This window comes from Paramisgurnus dabryanus, chromosome 20, assembly GCF_030506205.2.
Source record: "Paramisgurnus dabryanus chromosome 20, PD_genome_1.1, whole genome shotgun sequence".
Classification (NCBI taxonomy): domain Eukaryota; kingdom Metazoa; phylum Chordata; class Actinopteri; order Cypriniformes; family Cobitidae; genus Paramisgurnus; species Paramisgurnus dabryanus.
In genome coordinates, this window is record NC_133356.1 from 17,884,604 (window position 1) to 17,907,537 (window position 22,934).

The 22,934-nt window shown below is 35.8% G+C and overlaps 4 protein-coding genes across 6 annotated transcripts in view; 1 reads left to right on the forward strand and 3 right to left on the reverse strand.

Annotated features, from left to right (window-relative positions):
* Positions 1-602: 602 nt before the first annotated feature.
* Positions 603-9,762, forward strand: rab4a (RAB4a, member RAS oncogene family). 2 transcript variants are annotated; one of them, XM_065296794.2, is made up of 8 exons: positions 603-757; positions 1,274-1,354; positions 1,676-1,790; positions 3,104-3,166; positions 3,696-3,850; positions 4,877-4,972; positions 5,063-5,207; positions 7,310-9,762. In XM_065296794.2, exons 1-7 carry the CDS (start codon positions 742-744, stop codon positions 5,176-5,178), a joined length of 642 nt encoding a protein of 213 aa, XP_065152866.1. In that variant the 5' UTR covers positions 603-741; the 3' UTR covers positions 5,179-5,207; positions 7,310-9,762. The 2 variants fall into 2 exon arrangements, with proteins under 2 accessions (XP_065152866.1, XP_065152867.1); XM_065296795.2 differs by having other exon boundaries at positions 7,314-9,762.
* On the reverse strand, positions 8,807-13,711 carry ccsapb (centriole, cilia and spindle-associated protein b). Its single transcript, XM_065296793.1, has 4 exons — positions 12,909-13,711; positions 11,970-12,293; positions 11,182-11,441; positions 8,807-10,969 (listed from the first exon to the last, which is right to left on the reverse strand). Exons 2-4 carry the CDS (start codon positions 12,274-12,276, stop codon positions 10,793-10,795), a joined length of 744 nt encoding a protein of 247 aa, XP_065152865.1. The 5' UTR covers positions 12,277-12,293; positions 12,909-13,711; the 3' UTR covers positions 8,807-10,792.
* A 142-nt stretch (positions 13,712-13,853) lies between these two features.
* acta1b (actin alpha 1, skeletal muscle b) lies at positions 13,854-16,840 on the reverse strand. Of its 2 annotated transcripts, none has more exons than XM_065296791.1 (7): positions 16,682-16,840; positions 15,603-15,745; positions 15,183-15,507; positions 14,869-15,030; positions 14,603-14,794; positions 14,334-14,515; positions 13,854-14,225 (listed from the first exon to the last, which is right to left on the reverse strand). In XM_065296791.1, the coding sequence occupies exons 2-7, from the start codon at positions 15,729-15,731 to the stop codon at positions 14,082-14,084; spliced, it is 1,134 nt and encodes a 377-aa protein (XP_065152863.1). In that variant the 5' UTR covers positions 15,732-15,745; positions 16,682-16,840; the 3' UTR covers positions 13,854-14,081. The 2 variants fall into 2 exon arrangements, with proteins under 2 accessions (XP_065152863.1, XP_065152864.1); XM_065296792.1 differs by having other exon boundaries at positions 15,603-15,742; positions 16,682-16,827.
* Positions 16,841-19,249: 2,409 nt separating this feature from the next.
* abcb10 (ATP-binding cassette, sub-family B (MDR/TAP), member 10) overlaps positions 19,250-22,934 on the reverse strand; it is a 38,429-nt gene continuing 34,744 nt past the window's right edge. The window contains exons 22-29 of the mRNA XM_065295958.2: positions 22,688-22,823; positions 21,760-21,855; positions 21,425-21,634; positions 21,238-21,317; positions 20,966-21,146; positions 20,798-20,841; positions 20,540-20,574; positions 19,250-20,348 (exon numbers count right to left, since the gene is read on the reverse strand). Of these exons, the coding sequence (XP_065152030.1) occupies positions 20,093-20,348; positions 20,540-20,574; positions 20,798-20,841; positions 20,966-21,146; positions 21,238-21,317; positions 21,425-21,634; positions 21,760-21,855; positions 22,688-22,823 (1,038 nt within the window). The 3' untranslated portion in view covers positions 19,250-20,092. The remainder of the gene's footprint in view (positions 20,349-20,539; positions 20,575-20,797; positions 20,842-20,965; positions 21,147-21,237; positions 21,318-21,424; positions 21,635-21,759; positions 21,856-22,687; positions 22,824-22,934) is intronic.

Below are 22,934 nucleotides of genomic sequence, written 5' to 3' on the forward strand. Positions count from 1 at the left end.
TCATATGCTCCAAATTATGGTTGTGTGTAATAACATCCATCAGCCATTATGGAATGGTATGGAGTTAATTTATAGAGGACAATTTACGTCAGCTTTCAATAATGGTTGCCAGATTTTTCATAAAAAATGTTTAAAGTGCTGAATCTTAAAAACAAATACTTTTTCCAAATAAATAAATAAATAAATGCTTGCTTTACATGGGGTTAATGCAAGGTAACGTACTCACATGCCTATAACAATAATTGACTATGAAAATGTAATACATTAAAATAGGTAAATAATATATTAATACTAAATAAATTAGGATTAATAAAATAAAACAGGATCAGCTCTCTGGAAAAGATTATCATGAAATAATGTGGATTTTATGGATACGATGCAATACAAGACTAACTAACTACCACCCCCAAGTGGTTTCTATATAGAACTTCTATACTTGTAGTCAACCACATAATGTACGATTCAAGTTTTGTCGAAAATTTATTTTAAAAGGCCATTTGGCAATTTAGAAGCAAACCGCTATTTCAAATCATATAATATCAATAGCGTTTTAATTACAACAAGTGAATAAAAACGTCTCCCGACTTTTGTTTTGAAAATCTCAACAGGAAGTAGATGCTCCCCAAACTTCCGCTAAGGATGCGCGAAACCCTCTGAGGGATTTCCCTTTATTTGATATCCTTGTTGATTTCCAATACAGAAAAAATACACTAACAAAAGACTAGAAACACGGCGACAGTCATGTCAGAGACGTACGGTAGGATGAATAATTTTCTTTATCTCTTGTCATACTTACTGTAAACAGCATAACATGATTTTTAGCAGGTCCCTTTAGCTCATTCATTACAATGTTTGCTTAACGTTACATCTTTGTCTGCCATATGTTTCATCCGTCGACGTTTTATTACAGCGATGACGATGTTTATTTATTTATTTTTAAGCATGTCTAACAACAACGAATATAAGAGAACGCTATTTGTTTAACAGTTACATATATAAGAGATGTGTTTATTATATCTCTTTAGTGTTTAGATTAGATTATGGCACATATTGACACCCTATTTTTGTTTACGCACTCGTGACATAAATCACACACTGTGTTGTACATTTGCTCTGCTCCACCCACATTTATTTGGGCGAAGGATGTGCTGATTTTACTCCACACACACACACACTCTACCTCTACTTATATTATAAAGCATATGGATTCATTTTTGACAGACAGGGTTTGTTTGTAATTGTCTTTATAATTTTTGTTTTTCCTTCTCTTTAGATTTCCTGTTTAAATTTCTTGTGATTGGGAATGCAGGAACTGGAAAATCATGTCTTCTTCACCAATTTATAGAAAAACGATGTATGTCGGTTCACTTATTATATTTTATTATATTAGATATTTCACATAGTCTAATTATGAGATTAAGCGCATCAAAAATGTTCTAAGAAGTGAATTAAAATGCACAGTAAATGTTTTATAAATAAGGTTTTACACACAATATGTAAAAAATAAATGTTAAATAGACATATTTACTACAGTCATATCAGTAGTATAATAATTATTTTATAATCATTGCTAAAAAAAACCTTTCAATTTTGCATATGTAGTGTACACAAAATACACAATTTAATGTAACACTTGTCACTGTTATGTTGTAATCTATTTTCTCTGTTTTTCTAGTCAAAGATGACTCGAATCACACCATAGGGGTTGAATTTGGCTCAAAGATTATTAGTGTGCTCAACAAATTTGTCAAGCTTCAGATCTGGGATACAGCAGGACAGGAGCGTTTCAGGTGTGTTTGTCCATCCATGTCTTTTGTTCTCAGGGGTTGAAAATTTTTGTAATGATTACTGTGGGTGTGTAATGAATAATAATTTTCTGAATTTGCACTCATTCTATGGTGGAGCATTTGTGGGGTTTAACTCAGATTACATGCATAAATTTATAGTATTTTGCACAGATTTGTTTGTTTGCACAACACGGCTAAAATTTTCACTGAACATTTGCCGGCATCCTCCTCTTAAAGCCAGAAAAGCCTCAGTGTGAAAATATGTTCATTTTGCACAAACTGCCTGTTGTCTATGTACTGTAATAATTCCTCTGTTGTACTTTTCTTTGACGCTTAATTGAAAATGAGGTTTTTAGGTTTTTTCTAAGAGAAAAAAAAACTATGCAAAACAAGTTAATGTAATTTCTAAGATTGAAAAGATGTTCTGTTTATTAGAGTTACATAGTAACAAACAATCCAGAGAAATCACAAGATTGCCTGAAGCAAATCATTATGCAATTGGCCTCTTCCACAGTCAGCACTGAGTAAAGCTTTTGGCACAGTAGATCCTTGTTGGATTCTGTTTGCAGCTGCAACTCATTTTTTAATATGCATTAAAGTGCCCCTATGATTTGTACTTTTAATTAAAACCAGTGTTTTGCAAGTAAATGCTGTCCTACAGAATTACTGTTCATTTCAGGATTACAAGTGCTAATACCCTAAAGTAGATAAAATGATTTAGTCATTTCATTACACAAAATCAATACCATAGTACCTCACTGTTATAATAAATGAAATAATCTTGCTGTTGTGAGCAGATGTGATTTGACAAATGAAATAGACTTTTTTTAATGATCAGTAACAGTAGTACAGAGCAGGTTTGCTAATGGCTTATGTAATGCTGTACAATATATAGAAATTTTCAAAACATCACAGATGGGCATATCACAATTTTAATGTAATACTTCCAATGTTATGTAAAGTCAAAGTTTTAGCAAAGAGGTTGGCACAGGAATGAGTGCTTGTGCGTGCTCTGACATGTGTAAGATGTTCAACAATCAGAAAGATTGTGAAACATGTATGTTTGTAGAATAATTTTCAGTTTTCAAACATATTTTAATAAGGTCAAATTGATAAACAAACTTAAAGCATTATTGTATTACAAATCATTTAGCAAGTTATCGCATTTTTCTTTCAAAACTGTGCCACCCTAATGCTAATATATGAATGCAAAAGATTTGTGGACAAAACAAAGCAAATAATAATTTAATCTTACATAAATGCATAAAATTGGATAATAAATGGGCATGGTTCATTAAATCAGTATTTTTCCTCAGGTCTGTAACACGTAGCTACTACAGAGGGGCAGCGGGGGCTCTTCTGGTTTATGACATCACTAGGTAAAGTCACTGTTATATTTGTCTAAGTGTAGAATTTGAGGTAATATGTATTATGTTTTTATCACAATCATTGTTTCCCCATTTTGGCTCAAATCTCAGACTTTCTGCATTATTTTTTTTACGAACTTTTTGTTCATTTCCTGTATTCCTCTTTGAATAGAATGGTTTATAGTGTTGCATCAAAAAAAAAACCTGTGCAATGCTATCCACTCGACTTTTATTACAAGTTTAAAGTGTTTGGCCTCCCTCACATCTTTTAAATGAATTAAACACACCGTGTGTTGATGAGAATTAAGGATTATTCTAAGAGGTAGTCTACATTCTGACGTGAATGGCATTTTTATAATAAACAACATGAATACATATATTATAATAATCTCTCTTGTCACTTGGTAACCCCCACGTGTGTCTCAGGTTACCCACCCTTGGTCTAGACGTTGTGCACTTGGATCCCTAAGTGCTTTCTGAAGCTAATGCTGTATTGATTTATCACACTTTCTGTCTTTGCTTGTCTGTCTCTGGATGTTAGTCGAGAAACATACAACGCTCTAACCAACTGGCTAACAGATGCCAGAATGTTGGCCAGCCAGAACATCGTGATCATACTGTGTGGAAATAAGAAGGATCTAGATGCTGATCGTGAAGTCACCTTCCTGGAGGCGTCACGCTTTGCTCAAGAGAATGGTGCGTCTGTTAGTTTACTATTCATCTGCTTGTTACGGTTAACCCATTATAGCACTTATGAAAGTATGTTTTGAATGCAAGTGAAGTGACTGCCGCAAGAGCACAATGTATCTAAAGTCATACTGTGACTTCGCCACAAGAGGTCGCTACAGCATAGTGGTACTAATACTGTAACGCTTGGATCTGACTCTGAGGGGCATCAGTGAGCTGTATAAACAGATTTCAAAGGTTGAATGTTGTCATTTTGGAGATACAGATTGTTTATGGCTTCTTTATAATAAACAAACAATTCAGGATGGAGGATTTAGACTAGTTAAATATATACAGTACTGTGCAAAAGTCTTAAGCCTCCATGCCAGAATTAGATTTGTTGTTTTTGCCATGTTATAGTGATCGTGTATAATTGTTTCTCAGTCTCTTTAATAGAACACATCCAGAAAATACAGGAAATGTCTATATAGTATTAGAAAGTATCTAAAAACGTTTTTAGGGTAAACTCCCTTTCCACTTGAGCAATAGCAGGAAACTGCAGGATCTCTTAAACTTAAATAAAATTGAATCCTAATTTCTAATTTTAGAGAAATTAGTCTTTTTACTTCATTCTGCTCAAAAATGCTCAAGATGTGTTTAATGCCAAGAGAGGTCACATTAAACACAGACGATACCTAAAGAAAACATTTAGTCCTTTTTTTGTACTTATTTCCTGTATTTTCTGTTTGTATCTTAATAAAATAGATTTAAAAATATACATGGGTGGACATTTAAACTTATATAACAACAAGTCTGGTGGTGGTGGCCTTTTTCACATTACTGTATATATTTCATTATTTTTATCCTTTCATGATATGCAATAGAAACTGTATCTAAATACTAACATCATATCAACGTAAAAGCATTTGTTTTTCTTTTTTACAATGTATCTTGTTGTGATCAGTTATGTTATTGTATGTTAGTATGCTTTTATTATATTTTAGTATGTTAATATTGATTATTAATTAATGTTTTTTTTTTTTTTTTTTTTTGCAGAGCTCATGTTTTTGGAGACTAGTGCCCTAACAGGAGAGAACGTGGAGGAAGCTTTCGTCCAGTGTGCTCGAAAAATCCTAAACAAAATAGAGTCAGGTACAACACCAAAAGTTCATGTCCTATCACTTTTTACTTGTCCCTGTTGAAACATTTGAATCAAGCAACTATGCTTGTGATGTACTGTAGGAGAGCTGGATCCAGAGCGGATGGGTTCAGGAATCCAGTACGGGGATGCAGCGCTGCGCCAGCTTCGTTCTCCCAGACGTGCACAGGCAGAGAGCGTGCAGGAGTGCGGCTGTTAGCACAGATACCCGGACAGATGACCAATCAGGTGAAGCTTCAGAAAGTGTATTGCTAATGTAGTCAACTAGAGAGTAGGCTTGCTTTTTTGGATCTATGATCCTCATTGTAATGTGCAGTACTTTATATTTATGTAGTGGAATTATTAGTTGGTATTTATAGTGTGGTACAGTGCTGCTTTGTTTCTGCTGGCACTTACAGGCTACAACACATGCATAGCTTCATTCAGATTAAATCACATATAGTAGTTGTTTACTTTATTTAGAGAAGCATTTCACCCGTAGAATCTTTATTGAAAGTGTGTTATATTTGTAGTCGAAATGTAACATACATTTCGAATTTGGTGCCTATTTGACCGAGAAAAGGGGTGTTTGTAGTCTCACCCCCTCAACAAAGATATTGCACTTCCTGCTTTCAATGATACAAAATGATGATTTTTACGTCATTGAAAGAAGGAAGTGCAACACTGAAATCTGTATTTCTCCTGTCTCAACGGCAACTGAGGAAATAATGCACGACCATTCAAAAACATGACTGGGGTTTTACCTATACAAAACTTAATGCAAATGGGTGAAATGTCCCTTTAAGACATCTTGCATTCGATTAGATTTAAGTTGCTTGTTGCTTATTGGTTGCTTTTCGGTTTTTGTACTTTATGCAATTATTTCAATTTTAAGTCTTTGATTTAGCCTAAGATAACACAAAGGTTTCCCAGTGAACACACACATACATACTGATAAAAAAATTGTAGATTGAATGCACTGACAGTCGTATTGAATAAAAGCTTCTGCCGAAGCATAAATGCACATTTTATAACAGTTCCTACTTTAACTAGATCAGACAAAAATATTAAGATGTATAATTACTATTGCCCTTATTCTTCTTTCCTCTTCATTCACAAAATATCACCTATCCTTCATCTGTTGACTGTAAAAGGATGTTGATAGCGGCTCCGCAGCATCTCTACTGTATTTGGCATGCCCTAGTGAGTAGGCGCTTTCTTCAAGTCAGGCTGCTATATTTGTCATTGACCACCCCCAAATGCTCCTCAAATTTGCTTCTGCATGCTTTACATACGACTTGACACAAAGTGCCCCTCCCACACTCACACACACACACACAAGTGGCTCACTTTCTATCACCCCTCTAGAGGACAAACAACTGCTCAAACCCCTTCTGCCAAAGCTTATCAGTCAAATGCCATAGACCCAAATGAGAAACAGCGTCAGGGGAATGGATATATTTAACTCCAGATAGTTCATGACCCTCCCAGACTCTTAGCACATCAGGTTTCTAAGGTTCCTTATTTGGTGTCCTTGGAATGCAGGCTTGAAATAGAGATTCAAGGTGTCTGAAGATCCAGGCAAATAAGGCCTTCACTCATTCAGTTTATAGACATGAAGAAGGGGTCTGCAGACTACTTAACAAAAGACCATCAAGTAAAATTGTCAACCTAGAGGATAAATAGTTAGAGGAATTGTCATACTGTGCCAAGCATTTATTAAAATGTATAAGACCTTACATTTACATTTTACTTTTATTCAATGCCACTTACAGTGCATTATAAGGTGGGTATATATTTTATCATTATGTGTGTTCCCTTGGATTGAACCCCAATCTGATTACATATCCATATAATATCAATTATTAATTATTTGATTTAAAGAAGACATATCAGGAAAATCTGAGTTTTTCCATGTTTAAGTGCTATAATTGGGTCCCCAGTGCTTATATCAAACTAGAAAATGTGAAAAGGACAACCCATCAACTTAGTTTTGGTAAACCATTCTCTGCAAGCATGTCAAAAAATAGGTCCTTCAACTTTGTCTCCCCTTGTGATGTCAGAAGGAGATAATACCGCCCCTTAATCTGCACTATCCAAACAGGGCACTGCTATTTAGTGCATAGATCGGCTTATTTGCATTTTAAAGAACTTAAAGCAGCACATTTTTGCTCACACCTACATAGTGCCAATTTTAACATGCTATAATAAATTATCGATATGATATTTTGAGCAAAAACTTCACATACGTAATTTGGGGACACCAAAGATTGATCTTAAAAATGTCTTCTGAAATGTCCCCTTTAACACCTGTTATCCATGTCTCATACTAACTTTATCTTTGTCTCAAGGCAGGTTTTGTGAACACTGGGAAGATATTAATGAGGAGTGTGACATGAGGCTCATCATGATAGAGCAACTGTTTCCCTCAACTTACTTTAACTTCTGTTCAGACATGCCGAGGGTCCCAATGCACTTCAGAAGGCACCGGAAACTGTTTACTACTCCCTTCGGGCCTAGGCAAAGACATCCGTGGTACCCAAAACCTATAGGGTAGTTAAAAGACCCTGCCCTTGAGATTACTGCACTGAGACCCTGCCCTATCCTTTCATCTTTAATGTGTAGATCTTGTGTAGAGAAGATATTATATTATCACTATGGAGCATGTTTCCTGGTTGCAGTACTACATTATTATAAATTACTATACACAGTATATATATATGCATTACTGCTATTTTAACGTGCCGCTGTAAATCTCCTGATTGAAATGATGTGCTTTATTCTGCCAACATATCATTGGCTTTTCGTTATGATCATTTTCACCTTGTCAGTGTGTTTTATAGGTAAACAAAAATGGTTATTGACATCTGTATAAAAAAACAACTTTGTTCTGGTATTATATATTTGTTTTGGGCTCAAGACAATTCAAAAGGCAAAATATGGGCCACTGCACACTTTTCATATCACACTGTAATCAATTATCAGTGTCAGCAGCTTTAAAGTCACAGTGTTACAGTGCTAGCTATTTATTGTAAGGCATTTAAGTGCTGTATTCTGAATTCTTTAAGATGTTTCTTGGATTAACACCATGTTGTGTTTAAAGCTAGATTGTGTTATCGTCTTTTTGTTTTATGAAGAAATTGAACTGTATATTTTTTTCTTTTAAATTGTACTCTTCACCCCTTTCTCCTTTAATTTTAAATATACATATTTTAAACAAACTTGCATCTAAATATTCTTTATAAATCAACAATAATGACCTATCTAGACAATACATGCCATTTTGTCTTTGTGTCAAGAATTTTGGTTTGTCTTTATTGAATGATAGTTGGTTCCTTCCAGATCTTCACACAAAAACCAACTGCACAGTTTTTGTAAAAAAAGAAAAGAAAAGGAAAATGTTGTAATTTTGTGATAACAAGAAGCTAATTTATTGGTAAAAGCACACCAACAGGAACCATGTATCTGAATTTAAAATGTACCTATTTACACTGAACTGCGCCTGACAGTTTGTATTCCCCTGTTAAATGTAATAGTATGCTAGACAGTCATGTCTAAGACAAGTAAAAATATTCATATACAACGATAATAAGGGAGAACATGTCAAACTTTACATGGTTCCTTAAGTGTTAAAAACAGAACGTCACACATGAGATTGCCCATTTCTACCCAATTTTAACTATTTAATAGAAATAATGAGTTGTTGACAATTTGATTTAGCTGTGTTGTGTTGACAGTGAATTAATAAGCACATATTATACAGTATATAAGGTACAGCCCCATTAAAAACATAGGGTAGAGAACTATGTTAATCTATAACTACAAACATAAGTACTTTTACAACTATAAAAAATGCAATACTTTATTTTGTTGGCAAAGCCAGTATACAAATCTAACCAATAATAACACCCTTTAAACAGTACAACCTGTTAAAATTAGGACTACAACAGATTAAGCAAACAAATCTCATGGTCTCAAGGTGATAACATTGATTTTACAAGCAAACATCTAAGCAATTACTGTAAACCTTACTTAAACACTCTTAAAACCAGCTTCCATAGTTCAGTCTCATTATGGCATCATTACTGTTACAGTAAAACAACACTATTTATAAACTATAAATGTCAAAATTGACAATAAAGATGTGGGGAAAATGGCAGCACATTTGTTAATATAAAACATATATTCTTCCATTACAGATTCCAAATACAATTATTCATTCAAAACGCTTTTATAAATAATTGTCATTATTTTCCTGATTAATACCTGAGTGTCACTGAACATATATTATGCTTGGTCATGAACACTAAGATGGAATTGTTTTTACTTTATATTAACACATTAACTTTTTACAAATAATATTTTTTCAGTTTACTGTAGTTTTATGCTTTACACCTTCTACATTATACTACTGCTTATATACAACATCGTTTTTTAAACACGCCATGAATGTACAACAAACTAATTCTTAACAAATATAACTTTAACTGTTGGACTGCAAATGTGCAGCTTATTTAAATATGATAAATTTAAACTTTACAAAGATGCACATTAGCAAATTTTTTTTTTCAAAGAAGTAAAACAGATTTTCACATTAATCCTAAATAATAATACAACACAAATTAAATAATACATATCGCAATACATCACAGTACAACATATGCTGGTAATGGTCTAACAATAACTGAACACTTTAAAGTACTTGTTAATAATTGGCTAAGATCTCATGGTATGTAAATCATGCAACAAGGCATAGAGACAGGGCGCAGTTATGCAAATTTGAAAACCACGCCCACCTGGGGGGGGAAACAATCCAGGCCTCCTCTTTGTCATTTGTGGCTTAAAACAAAAACAGAATAATGTCTAAAAGCTGCTGTGTGACAATATGTACAGCTAACAAGCCAAAGAACCCAGAAATAAGTTTTTATAAGCTGTCGAGCTGTAAAACCAAGCCTTTAAGGAGAAAAAAGTGGATCGCCGACTACGTTTCCCCCTAGTGGACGCTGTTCTACTAATAGAAGTGCTATGAAAAGTTGCATGTTTGCACTTTTGTGTCTTTTAACGCTCGTTTTTTGGGGTCGACAGCTTATAAAAACTTATTTACAGATTAAACTTAAAAACGGAATAATACCTAAAAAGTGCTGTGAGACGGCTAACAAGCCAAAAAACCAAGAAATAAGTTTTAATAAGCTGTCGACCTCAAAAAACAAGCGTTTAAAGACACAAAAGTGGAAACAGGCAACTTTTCATAGTACTTCTATTAGTAGAACTGCACCCACTAGGGGGAAACGTAGCCGGCGATCCACTTTTTTCTCCTTAAAGACTGGGTTTTACGGCTCGACAGCTTATAAAAACTTATTTCTGGGTTCTTTGGCTTGTTAGCTGTACATATTGTCACACAGCAGCTTTTAGGCATTATTCTGTTTTTTTGTTATAAGCCAGAAATGACAAGGAGCCAGCCTCTCGCTATACAAAGTCAATGGAGATGGTTGGGTTGTTTTCCCCCCGGTGGGCGTGATTTTCAAGTTATGATGCGCTGCGCTCTGTCTCTATGTGATTATTTGCACTGTACCATCAATGGATTGTAATGTGAGGTTTGATATATAGGCTAGGCTTACTAGTAAATGTAACATCTCCATGGTCTAAATAAAACCTCTGAAAAATCTCACATTAAGTTAAGTTTAATTCATTGTGACCCATTTCGGAAGACGGCAAAGTCTGCTGGATAAAATGTATGTTCTTTACCAGTCCTTACTTGGAAGGTTTCTGGTTTTTAACCCTGAGTGGTTAGGTAGTTACAGACATTGTTTGGCAAAGATTTTCTGAAACCAATTTTACCGAGTTCTAGCAGAGAAGCAGCGCATGTACTCTGTCATCCAGGGGTTGTAATCCGGTGCACTCTCATTTACGATCTTTACCAAGTCAACGGATCTTGCTCTCTGCTTGTCAACTCTCTTCATCTGTTTTTCCACCTCCCGTCTGGTTTTTGCTCGCAAAGCTGACTCATGGATCTAGACAGGAGAAAGGTTGCATGCGTATGCATGAAGATGTATAAACAAAAAGCACTTAAACTTTAAAACAATCACCTGCTAAGCAAAGCCTATGGTTTCTTCTAAATCTGAAAAGATTTTATTTCTTTAATTCTAGCTGTCTATTGTTATTTGTTATGTAGTTATTTTTTTAAACGCCAGCAGCCTCCTATGATTTCTGTACAGATACTCACCTCTGAGGTTGATGCTACAGGACCAACATTATGGGTTTTCCTGGAGGCCATATCTGTCTGTTTCTCTCCTGATCCATACAGTGCAAAAGGGTGACGATTCTCTTTGTCTGTGTCTTTGGTGACATGCGGCTTGACCTTTGATCTTGTGGTCCTGTGGCGTTTGCTCTTTGGTGTGTTCTGGGTATGTGTATCAGTTTCTGGTACGAGAGCCTCTTCCTCCACAACCTGATGATTCTGCTCAGCATCTCTGGGAACTACGTCTATTGAAAAAAATAGATTTTAATAGATTTTTACCTTTTAAAAGTATTTTAAATGCATTTTGATTTATTACAAATCAGTTTGAATGTTTTTATCAGTTTTATATAATGATTTCATATAATGATTTTTTTTTCAATCTGCACAAGGTTTTGGGTTTCTCTTTATATTAGGTGTCTTTAACTACTGTGCTTTTACATAGGATGAAGCATTTAAAGCATTGTATTTTTTGTGTACATGCATGTTTAGGGTAGGTGGGGACGTTAGGGTAGGGTTAGGGTTGGGGATAGGGTCAAGATGAATGTATGCAGTTACTCTAAATGTAAGTATGTAACAACATGCATGCACAATCATTACATTATTTATTATCTATTACATAGTAGTTAAAGACAATAAATACTTTATTATTAATCTGAATTTCACAATGCAAGAATAATAGATGCCTAATGCAAAATATGACTTTTCTAAACAATTCCTCTTCTGTAAGACATAAGGCACTATTTATTCTTTACAAACTACAGCTTATAACTTACTGGTTTCTTGTACTTCCCTCTGAGGTTCTGGTTCAGCTGCAGGTTCTGTTGTCACATTTGCAGGTCGTGCTGGTTTCTCATCATGTGGCCTCAGGGGTTCAACTTTGTTTCGACACACAGGAGTAGATTTTCCACTGGACTCTGTCTCACTTCCCCATTCTTCCCAAAACCAGGGGTTGTGTGCTTGCTCCAGCAGTCGTCTTGACATACGGTACTTCAGCAAATCATCATAACACTTTGCGTAGGTTTCCCATTTTGGGTCCTTAAACCTCTTCATGTATTCCGATCTAATTCGCTTTATCACCATAGTTTACTATCGATCGCCTGCAGAAGAATATAAAATCTATTACATTGTAGCAAAGTAACAGTCTACTATTGCAGGACACTACCCAACTCTCGCGCCAGACATTTAAATGTAAACACCATGGCAACACGCTGAAGAAAGCCAATCGTTGGCCAGCTGTTTATGACGCTACTTTGACACGCCCCCTCATGTACACACCTACTTAAACTATGGCGTCATCGCGGAGCTCTCTGATTCTGTTTATATTTTTGATTGTAGGGTAATGATAAACGTGTCTGCTGATTTCAATAATAAACTTTATTTATCAAAGCCAAACAAATACGTGTTAGACAAGGGCATAGTATATGTTCATATGATTGCGTTGCCATCGACAGGAGGACATTGAAACGACACAGCTCATCTTAAATATGCTCACCGACTAATATCATTGGTTGACGCGAACATTAAATAACAAAAATGAACAGCTCTAATGTGCATTATCCTATGCATAAATTATTAATCATTGTTCATTATAACGTCACCTAGTATTCATGTGACAGCAGTCAGTAGATGTGTCTGTTGTAAGGCGATTTAAATTATGTTTTTCTAACACAAGTTAACACTATTTAGAGCGGAATTAGCGGATATTTACTTACTGTTTTGTGGATGGATTGGTAAACAGATGGCGCTTGCTGTGTGCAGACGTGAATCTTTCCTTGCTTCAGCTTGAACAACAACAGAGCGCTTTTATTTTAGCTCCGCCCTGTGGTGGTAAAGGGGCTGGAAAACACTCGAATATATCAACAGGTGTTGTTGTCTATATGGCTATCTTTAAATAACCCTTTCAAACATTTGATGTATTAACAATTGTAACGTTATTTATGTTCAATCGTATAGTATGGATGCAATGCAAACCTTGAATAATTAAAAATAAATAAATAACAGAATTTGGTTACTTAAAAAATATAGTTTTTATTTATGTATGTATTGCCTTTTTCTTTGATTATTATTTTCTGTATTTTAACTTAATTTTTCATCATTTATTTTATATTTATTTTTCTCTTGTGTCTTTATTTCCATATTTATTTATTTATCCATTCCTTTTGACAATTCAGTGTGCAATATGGAAATAAGGAAGGCGGTCCATGCATGGCTCCAGTTTATCATTGGTTGAAAGCTCATGGATCAGATCTAAGTAAGCCATAGTTGCCAAAATATTTGTGGCGACCACGATTTTTCACAAATCGAAATAGTAGTGTTGTGTGCTTAGACTTCGATAAAGGAAATTAAAATACAATAGATTAAAAAAATTGTTAAAATTAAATGTTAAGGTGACTTAGTTTTGTTATGTTATATCCATTCGATAGTCTAACTTTAATATTAACTAGTAGTAGTAGTTCACTAAGCAAACTGTGATATGGATTGTCCCGAAATGAATTAAATATCTGCAGACCTGCTAAAAGAGTTACTGTTTTTACAGATTAAATATATTGATCTCCTAAAATATACTAATTGTCTAATAGCAACATTTTACTTTGCAAGGCAAAGTCATCAAAAGTAAATACAAATTGGATTTACACAGATAAATCTCATAAAACAAATACCAAATAATGGACTTTAATAAATTAATGACTATTTATGTACATAAAACAGTTTCATGTTAGATAACATGGTACAGTGGTCTTCTGGATCTTGTGGTGGTTTATCCGTGCATCATGTCCAGTGAGTAATACACAGGTACAAATAAATTTGTACCAAAGCTGTCCAGTCATGATGAATGTATTCTCCATTATTGCGTGATCCACAGCAAATAGATGCAGATGATGGATTTAGAAGCACTTGCGGTGAACAATGCTGGGGCCTGCCTCATCATATTCCTGCTTGGTGATCCACATCTGCTGGAAGGTGGACAGTGAAGCCAAGATGGAGCCACCGATCCATACAGAGTATTTACGCTCAGGTGGGGCAATGATCTGTAAAAATGAGAAGTGTACCTTTGAGCTCAGCAGTCTATTGAAGCAATTACATTCATATAATTATCACAACAGGTACATGTTAGATGACAACAAAAGATGCATTACCTTGATCTTCATTGTGCTGGGGGCCAGGGCGGTGATCTCCTTCTGCATACGGTCAGCAATACCAGGGTACATAGTAGTACCACCAGACAAGACATTGTTGGCATACAGGTCCTTCCTGATGTCAATGTCGCACTTCATGATGCTGTTGTAGGCAGTCTCATGGATTCCAGCAGACTCCATACCTGTTCAGAAACAGATGTCTTGTTACTAAGACTAAAGCACGGTTTGGCCAAATACAGTTCTGTCAAAAATGGTTTGTCTTTACATACCAATGAAGGATGGCTGGAAAAGGGTCTCTGGGCAACGGAAACGCTCATTACCGATGGTGATGACCTGGCCGTCGGGCAACTCGTAGCTTTTCTCCAGGGAAGAGGAAGAGGCAGCAGTGGCCATCTCATTCTCAAAGTCCAGAGCCACATAGCAAAGCTTCTCCTTAATGTCACGGACAATCTCACGCTCAGCTATAGAGAGAGTTTAGCAGGTCAGTTGTTTGTAACATAACAAGCAAAGTGAAAAGCCAAAGTGATATTCTCACCAGTTGTGACGAAAGAATAGCCACGCTCAGTCAGGATCTTCATGAGGTAGTCGGTCAGATCGCGACCAGCCAGATCCAGACGCATGATGGCATGGGGGAGAGCATAACCCTCATAGATTGGGACATTGTGGGAGACACCATCACCAGAGTCAAGCACAATACCTTAAATATAAAAGAACATGTTGGAAAAGACTTCCAGGTGTTGGCACATATTAAGTATATTTATGCTTGTTGGATTTATGTAAATATTTAACCATTTATGCTTAGAAACGTGGAGTGAATGTAGGTATAAAATGAAGTACACAAAGACTCACCAGTGGTACGACCAGAAGCGTACAGGGACAGCACAGCCTGAATGGCCACATACATGGCTGGGACGTTGAAGGTCTCAAACATGATCTGGGTCATCTTTTCACGGTTAGCCTTGGGGTTAAGAGGGGCCTCGGTCAGCAGGGTTGGGTGTTCCTCGGGGGCAACACGGAGCTCATTGTAAAAGGTGTGGTGCCAGATCTTCTCCATATCATCCCAGTTGGTAATGATGCCGTGCTCAATAGGGTACTTCAGAGTAAGAATACCCCTCTTGCTCTGAGCTTCATCTCCTACGTAGGAGTCCTTCTGACCCATACCCACCATGACACCCTAGACAAAAAAAGTGTTTTTTTAGTGTTACAATAACTGTTGTTATTTTATTGATTATATTTACATAGGTGAACTGCAAATGCTACTGGGCATACCTGGTGACGGGGGCGACCAACGATGGAGGGGAAGACAGCTCTGGGGGCATCATCACCAGCAAAGCCAGCTTTGACCAGGCCTGAACCGTTGTCGCACACCAAGGCGGTAGTCTCGTCGTCGTCGCACATCTTGGTGGGTTCTACTGAAGAACAACATGAGAAATAATGAATTGCATGTAGCTTCATGGATTTTTTATGCAATAAATCAAACAAAAAAGCTAAAAGGGCAAACACTGAATGTGCAATAATGCATTCATATCAACTTTGCATCAACTATATCAAATGTGATACACACCAATATTCATTTAATTTGTATGCATTGTATATAGGGGTGCTTTCCCAGACAGGGATTAGCTTAAAACAGGACTAGGCCTTAGTTTAATTAGGAAATATAAATAATTTTAACCAACATGCCTTACTAAAAACATTGCTTGTGTGCATTTTGAGGCAAAACAAAGGGCACTGATGGATTTTAAGATATGTCAGAGCAAGAGGTTTTTAGTTTGGAAAGCTCTTACATTTCTTTTAGTATAGGACTAGTCTGCTAAATGACAAAATGTAGTCTAATCCCTGTCCGGGGAAATCGCCCTATAAAGATGTAAACATCGGCGGTGGCAGTAACAACTTCTAAGTATGAATGAGAAAGTTGAATAAAAAAGCATGTATATGTATAACAGTAGCTTTAAAGAAGCCATTATAGATTTGGTCATGCAATAAATATTATTAAATATATTAGTATGGTTCAATCATAGTTATCAACCAGGACAGCCCTTTTTTCGAGGGTACCCATAAAAAATACAGTAAACTGTAGTAAATGGTGTATACTGTAGTGCAGTACATTGCAATAGTTACTACGCTTCAAACACACGATTCTGTAGTATTAACTCAGTTTATAAACTATAGTAAATATTGTTATGTACTTTACTATTTGACATGGTAAAGTTTAAAATCTCTATAATATCTAGGCATTCTATTACATTACACCATAATAAATGTTAAAGTATACTATAGTATTTTTTAAGTGAATAAACTATACAGTAACTATCACTACATTTGTAGCACACTGGCAGTTGCCTTACCTTTCGATGAAGCTCAGTGCAGAATAAACCACTGCTGAATCCAGTTACGGAGTGCAGACTCACTGAAGCCCAGATACCTTATATACCCTTCACATTTCCCCCATACGCACCATTGAGGATATCTGCACGTTCAATTGGAATTTCCTCCAACCTTCAACCATATTAGGTTCTTACAGGGTAAGCGAGAGGGCTTCATAGTAAAGCTGGGTGTCTCCCCATTCTACCAAATCTCGAAGCGTGCGTGGCTGTCCTTAAATGGATTGACAGTCATCATTTCAAGCCAATGCACTTTAGCCGTATTTGGGGAGGGTGGGGGTCGTACTGATTTGTCACCAGTAGTTTCCCACGTGCTGTATCGTATTGGTGTGTTGCACTCATGGGGCGCTGCGCAAACTAGTCAGCATATGATTTCTTTGATATTTTTTGATAATTTGCTGAAATTGAATTGCAATAGAGATAAGATACTGAGAAATTCTCATCAGCGGCAGTATCTTTTGAGAAAGCTTAACACATTTGGGGTTAGTAAAAAAAACCTTTACTTTGTTTTATAATTATTGCTACATTGAAAGTGCTATTTCATTCTTTATTGTAAGCTAGTTTGGAAAGCATTGTCAAAGTTTGCTCTAAAATCATTGGACTATTAGGACTCTTTCTACTGTGAGTGATCAGCAAATGGTGAGGTTAGCTGGTAGGATCGTGCAAGATCCTTCACGCTTAATTTTCTGTTTTTGAGTGGCTTCCCTCAGGAAGACGTCTTCGTTCCTCTGTGACTTCTATGTTTACTGCACATGTTGCACACAAATATATTTATTTACTATTTATGTAATATTTATGCTGCTCCTTTTGAATTGTCCCCTGCGGATAAATAAAGTGCTGAAATGAAATTAAAAAATCCAATTAGCGCGAGGGCGACCCGAATGCTGTGGTCTCGCGGTATTTTGATGCCATAAGCCGATCGGTCTGCGCAGAGCCGCGTGAAGTTGAGCACGCGTTTTGTTTCTGTCAGTTGAAAGATAACGTTAACACTTTGATAAAATTGTGCACTTTTTGCTCACCCAGTTAAAGCCAGGATAAAAAAACGTTTATAAACAAATCTTTGTCTTTTTAAAATCGCTCTTTGCCTATTACAGTTATGACGTTTAAGGTAAGACGTTAAAAATGTATTTGTGAAATTTTAGGTGAAAATGATATCCTATATCCTATTCACTATGGTAAACTGTAATAAAATTACTAGATATTATACTGTTTTCGTTTACTATAGTTAACTACTACTATCGTCAATACTTCAAAATACTGCAGTTAAAGGCTACATTAATAGTGCAGTAATGACTATTTACCACAGTACACTAATTTATTCCAATTGATAATAGCAAATATTACAGTATAATACAGTATTTCTTAAGGTAGGGTAACCAGTAGTTATTTATTTATGCATAGCTGTTTACTGTAATGTCCAATTATAAATATTGACAATAAATCAGTGACACTGAAAATAAATGCTTGGATGTAGATTGTAACATATATCAATTGATCAAGTGATGCAATACTCAATTACTTTTGAGTGATGCTTTATTAAAAGCATGATGTCCCCCACTAAACACACACTTACACATTTGCAATACTCTCAAAACAAGCCCAAAAAGTAAATTGTGTGTACTTTTATAGACAAGCATGTTATATTTTTGACAATTAAAGCTATTTTTGCTATCTGTTGACAACTCCATTGCATCCAGTTTTCTCACCAAATGAACTAGATGGTATTCAAATCAGTATTTCCATATTTTATTATTAATAACATAATTGGAGATTGCTGTCATGTCTTTTACTATTACTTTGTGAGATACTTGGAGGTTGCACAAGATTTTAATGTATATGAAGTATACGGTAGATGTGTAGGCTACCTTAATTTATTTTTCTGGAATAACTATACAAGTAAAGTATTTAATTTAATTACTGCAGAGATATGAGGCTTTAGGTCAGGACGGTGTGTGGTCCTTGTTCTGCATGCTTTACTCAATAAGAGCTGGACTCTGTGCCAAGCAGATATACTTCCATACTTAGCTCTATGAGATTACGTTGAGCTGAGTGAGGTGTAGTAGAGAGAGTCAAGGCAGTCACCAGTTATTGGGTTGGGGGGAAATCAGCTTAGCTATTTGGCCAAACAAGGCAACAGTCTGAGCTAGAGACTTAGTTCATTATAATCTACCTGCTTCACCTTAATCAGACCTGGTGATCTGGCCAAGACAGAGCCACGATGTAATTCATAAAATGAGGTAAAAAAGACTGAACAAGACTTATTTGTTTCAGGGGACTAGTTAGTAATTATTGTCTGTCTCACGCATTAACGTTTCATTTAAGCAGTCATTTAAAAAATAATAATAATTTAAATTTATAAAATAAATAAATCTCATAATTAGATTATGAGACTTTAGCCAGGAATTTTACAAGCAAGGTCACAAATTACTTTACAGTAATAACTTGGACTCATAGTGGTTTAAAGGTTCAATAGCACCCTCTTTTGGTGATTAAAGTAATTACATTTGCATTACATGTAAGACATGGCTGTGGTGTAATCAATGTTTCAATGCAATTTATTGTAGAAAATAAACAACTGATAAACATACACATTTGTTTACATACTGAAACCTAATAAGTTAGTACACTGAATATAAAAAAATTCCTAAAATTCTGAATATTTTCCATTTTATCACACATATAAATATATATTGGCTGTAAATCACGTTAAAATATCTCTGTTATAGTGTTTGTTCTCCAAAATGGTGACAATAATATTCATCTTTTCTCTACTTTTAATACAATATCCTTACTACTGACACAAATTGGGTTGGAGTTTACTTTCCAAAGTTGTGTGGTGACAAAATTGCCATTGTCATACGAAAGGAGATAAAGAAAATATTAAAACACAATTGTTGTTATAATCCAAGAAAAATATGCTTCTTTATCAAAATGTTAATTTATATAATTATTTATATATTAACTCCTTAGTGATTGGTGACTAAATTAGTGCATTCTATTTTACACATTTTTTAAAGTAATACAATATTGTTTGACTTAAATCCACCTCAGATCTTTTTCAAGTTTTCTCATTTGCCTCACTTCTGTACTGAAAAAGCAAACATTTTTGCAACTCTTACGAGTCTAAAAGTATGTCCACAGCAATGCATGCTATGACAATCTGCCATTTAATAAAGATAACAGCAGCTCTATGTAACAAACAATTATCAGCATACAACTGGTTTCCAGTTATTTAGCAGTTTGTAATACAGCAAAGGCTAAATAGATATTTAATTTGGGAGTGCACATAACCAAAAATCATGATATATACAGCCTTTAAACATGATGTCTGAATTTACACCCTCTCTCTTTGTTGTCTTTAAATGACTGTCTCTTCTATTTTAAGAGAGCCTGTTTCTGCTCGGCCTGCATGAAGGCTTGTTTCTCCATTAGCTTGCGGAAGAGCCCTTGGTCGTTAGCGAGGAGCTGGGCATGACTGCCGATCTCCACCACACGGTGTTGATCCAGCACAGCCACGGCATCTGCACTCTGGATGGTAGACAGACGGTGAGCAATGATCAAGACAGTGCGATTGTGCATTAGACGATCCAATGCCTCTTGGACCAGGAACTCATTCTCTGCATCCAGAGCACTGACAAAGAGAGAGAGGTGAATATTTTAGTGATACAAAGGCCATTCTCATTAAGACGAGACAATAATGCAATTTTTAGGATTGTGTTTTATTAGATCTCTACATTTTTAATTGATCATTTTGTTTGTAGTTTTGCATAGGTGCGTTATCCAAATCAATCTGGTATAAGTAATTGTATTCAGACATCTCACCTTGTGGCTTCATCCAATAGGAGTATTTTGGGATTCTATTATAGCAAACAAAAATGTATGTTTAATTAGTAAGGAACAAATACTTAACATTCAACATATCTGAAGTGAACCTGGTCAACTGATTCTTTAACAATATCAGACTGAAATAAACTTTCCATTCTTTATTAATGCTCATAAATAATCATTTAAATTCCTTTAAGTAAATGAAGAAAGAAATTTCATTTTTGGGTGAACTATTTGTTGAAGACATAAGATTACCTTTAGCATGGCTCGTGCTATGGCAACCCTCTGTTTTTGTCCACCTGTTTATTCAAAAAATTACATGAAATGTAAATCACAAATGCAGCACAAAATTATGAATTTGTCATATGCCAAAACCAAGTTTTTCTGTTTAAATGGGAAGGATCAGATATGTACTTGTCATACCTGACAGCAGGACTCCTTTCTCTCCTACAACTGTATCATAGCCCTTGGGGAAGTCCTGGATGAAGTCATGAGCATTGGCGATCTGCGCTGCCCTGTAGATGTCCTGTGCTGTGACCTGACTCGGGTCTGTTGCTCCATAAGCAATGTTTTCAGCAATAGAGCAGGAGAAAAGAACCGGCTCCTACAACAAAGACATTTTTAAGGAAATTAGCAAAGTGGGAACAGGAGATTGTATTGATTTTGGTTCTGTTCCTGCCAATGGCTTTTCATACCTGGCTTACAGTACCAATGTGACTCCTCAGCCAATAAGGATTCAAGTCTCGTATATCATGGCCATCAACTGTGACCATACCTGCATTTTAATAAACATAAAGTTTAAATTGAAAATATACTATAGTTGATCTGTCATATCACAGCAATGAACTTGCAAAGCATCCAATTACCCAAAACTTTCCTTACCTGAATCAGGGTCGTACAAGCGGAGCAACAGCGACACCAGAGTTGATTTGCCTGAGCCGCTGGGTCCCACCACTGCCATCACTGACCCCGCTGGTACATGCAGACTTAGATCCTGGAATATGGATGCATCCTTCCTTGTTGGGTAAGCAAAGGACACATTCTGAAACTCCAGTTCTCCCTTTAACTGTTCTGGTTTTAACACAAGCCCCTCTAAAGCACAACAGAAAACAAAGATTTAGTTACATAAATGCTATTCACACATTAAAATTTCAAAAACAGTTTTGGTTTTTTATTCTTTGCATTCTTGGTAAAGTTTAAATGGATATAATATTAACCATTGAGAGGAAATTCAGGCTTTCGGTCCATTAGTTCCCATAGACGAGTACCAGCACCAAGCCCCTTCATCAGCTCTGAGTAAAATGAGCTGAAACCTGAAATTAAACAAAATGAATGATGAAGACAACACAGCAGTTCTGCAATCTATGCAGGGAAAAATTACAGTTCACCGACATTTTTTATTTATGAATAAAGCCTAGTGGGAGATGTTCAGCACCCACTTGTGAATTGAAGGGAAATTCCATTGTTATGAAGTTTAATGGCAACTATTCAAAGAACCCTTTGTATGGTCTCATGTTGTATCTATGCAAGTATGAAAGCCCAGCTTGTGATCAGATGACTCGGATAAAGTGAATTCCATGTAATCTAACCAACCAATCCTGAAAATCAGCCCCTTTTTCTTAAAGGGACACTCCAATTTTTTTTTATTACGCAGTGCCCAAAAATAGTCATCTGCTATTGAAAGTTACCAAGGGGAGTATTTTTAGGCACTGCATATTATCTATGCGCCTACTGCAGCCATGTTACAGCAGCAAAGTCCTTGATTATTACGCCAGAATGAGAGTATAGATCCTAGCCATATGTGCCTAGAAAATCACAACTTTAAATTTTCCATCAGTCAAGGTTAAAAAAGGGGAAAAATATAGAAACTCTTTGGTTATTTTTGAGTGCGATGCTAATGGTCCAATCAGATTCAATGAATTATGCTAAGCTATGCTAAAAGTGGTACCGCCAGACTCTGAGATCAGCTGAATGTATTCCAAAACGGTAAAAATTAGATGTTTCACTAGGGGAGCTGGAAAATGAGCATATTTAAAAAAATGTGAAGTGTCCCTTTAAAGTAATTTTTCTTTTATGGGTAGCTGAACTATATATTCAGATGTTCAGTTGATATCATTATATGTGGTTTTAAGCACATGTCCTTACCTGCGATGCTGATGCCTACCCAAAAGGCATACATGAGGAAAGAGGAGAGCTGCCCAACTGTCATGGCCTCACTGGCCATTAGCAGACCTCCTTTATACAACACACTCAGCATGATAACGTTTCCACTCAGTCCTGTCTACATAAAGATGACACCGTGCAAATTGGAACATTTTTTAAATGGTCAGTTTTGAAAATCTTGCATGCAACACGATCACATTATTCATCAAGTTTTGATAAATCAAACATA

Excerpts from the sequence above, each read along its gene's own strand:
- rab4a (XM_065296794.2), top strand. Across the intron at positions 1,791-3,103 it reads GCAGGACAGGAGCGTTTCAG|GTCTGTAACACGTAGCTACT; the intron begins GTGTGTTTGTCC and ends ATTTTTCCTCAG. Across the intron at positions 4,973-5,062 it reads CCTAAACAAAATAGAGTCAG|GAGAGCTGGATCCAGAGCGG; the intron begins GTACAACACCAA and ends GATGTACTGTAG.
- ccsapb (XM_065296793.1), bottom strand. The coding sequence starts at position 12,276 with ATGGTGATAAAGCGAATTAGATCGGAATACATGAAGAGGTTTAAGGAC. Across the intron at positions 11,442-11,969 it reads GAGGGAAGTACAAGAAACCA|ACGTAGTTCCCAGAGATGCT; the intron begins GTAAGTTATAAG and ends TTTTTTCAATAG. Across the intron at positions 10,970-11,181 it reads CTGTAGCATCAACCTCAGAG|ATCCATGAGTCAGCTTTGCG; the intron begins GTGAGTATCTGT and ends TCTCCTGTCTAG.
- acta1b (XM_065296791.1), bottom strand. The coding sequence starts at position 15,731 with ATGTGCGACGACGACGAGACTACCGCCTTGGTGTGCGACAACGGTTCA. Across the intron at positions 15,508-15,602 it reads TTGGTCGCCCCCGTCACCAG|GGTGTCATGGTGGGTATGGG; the intron begins GTATGCCCAGTA and ends TTTTTTGTCTAG. Across the intron at positions 14,226-14,333 it reads CCAGCACAATGAAGATCAAG|ATCATTGCCCCACCTGAGCG; the intron begins GTAATGCATCTT and ends TCATTTTTACAG.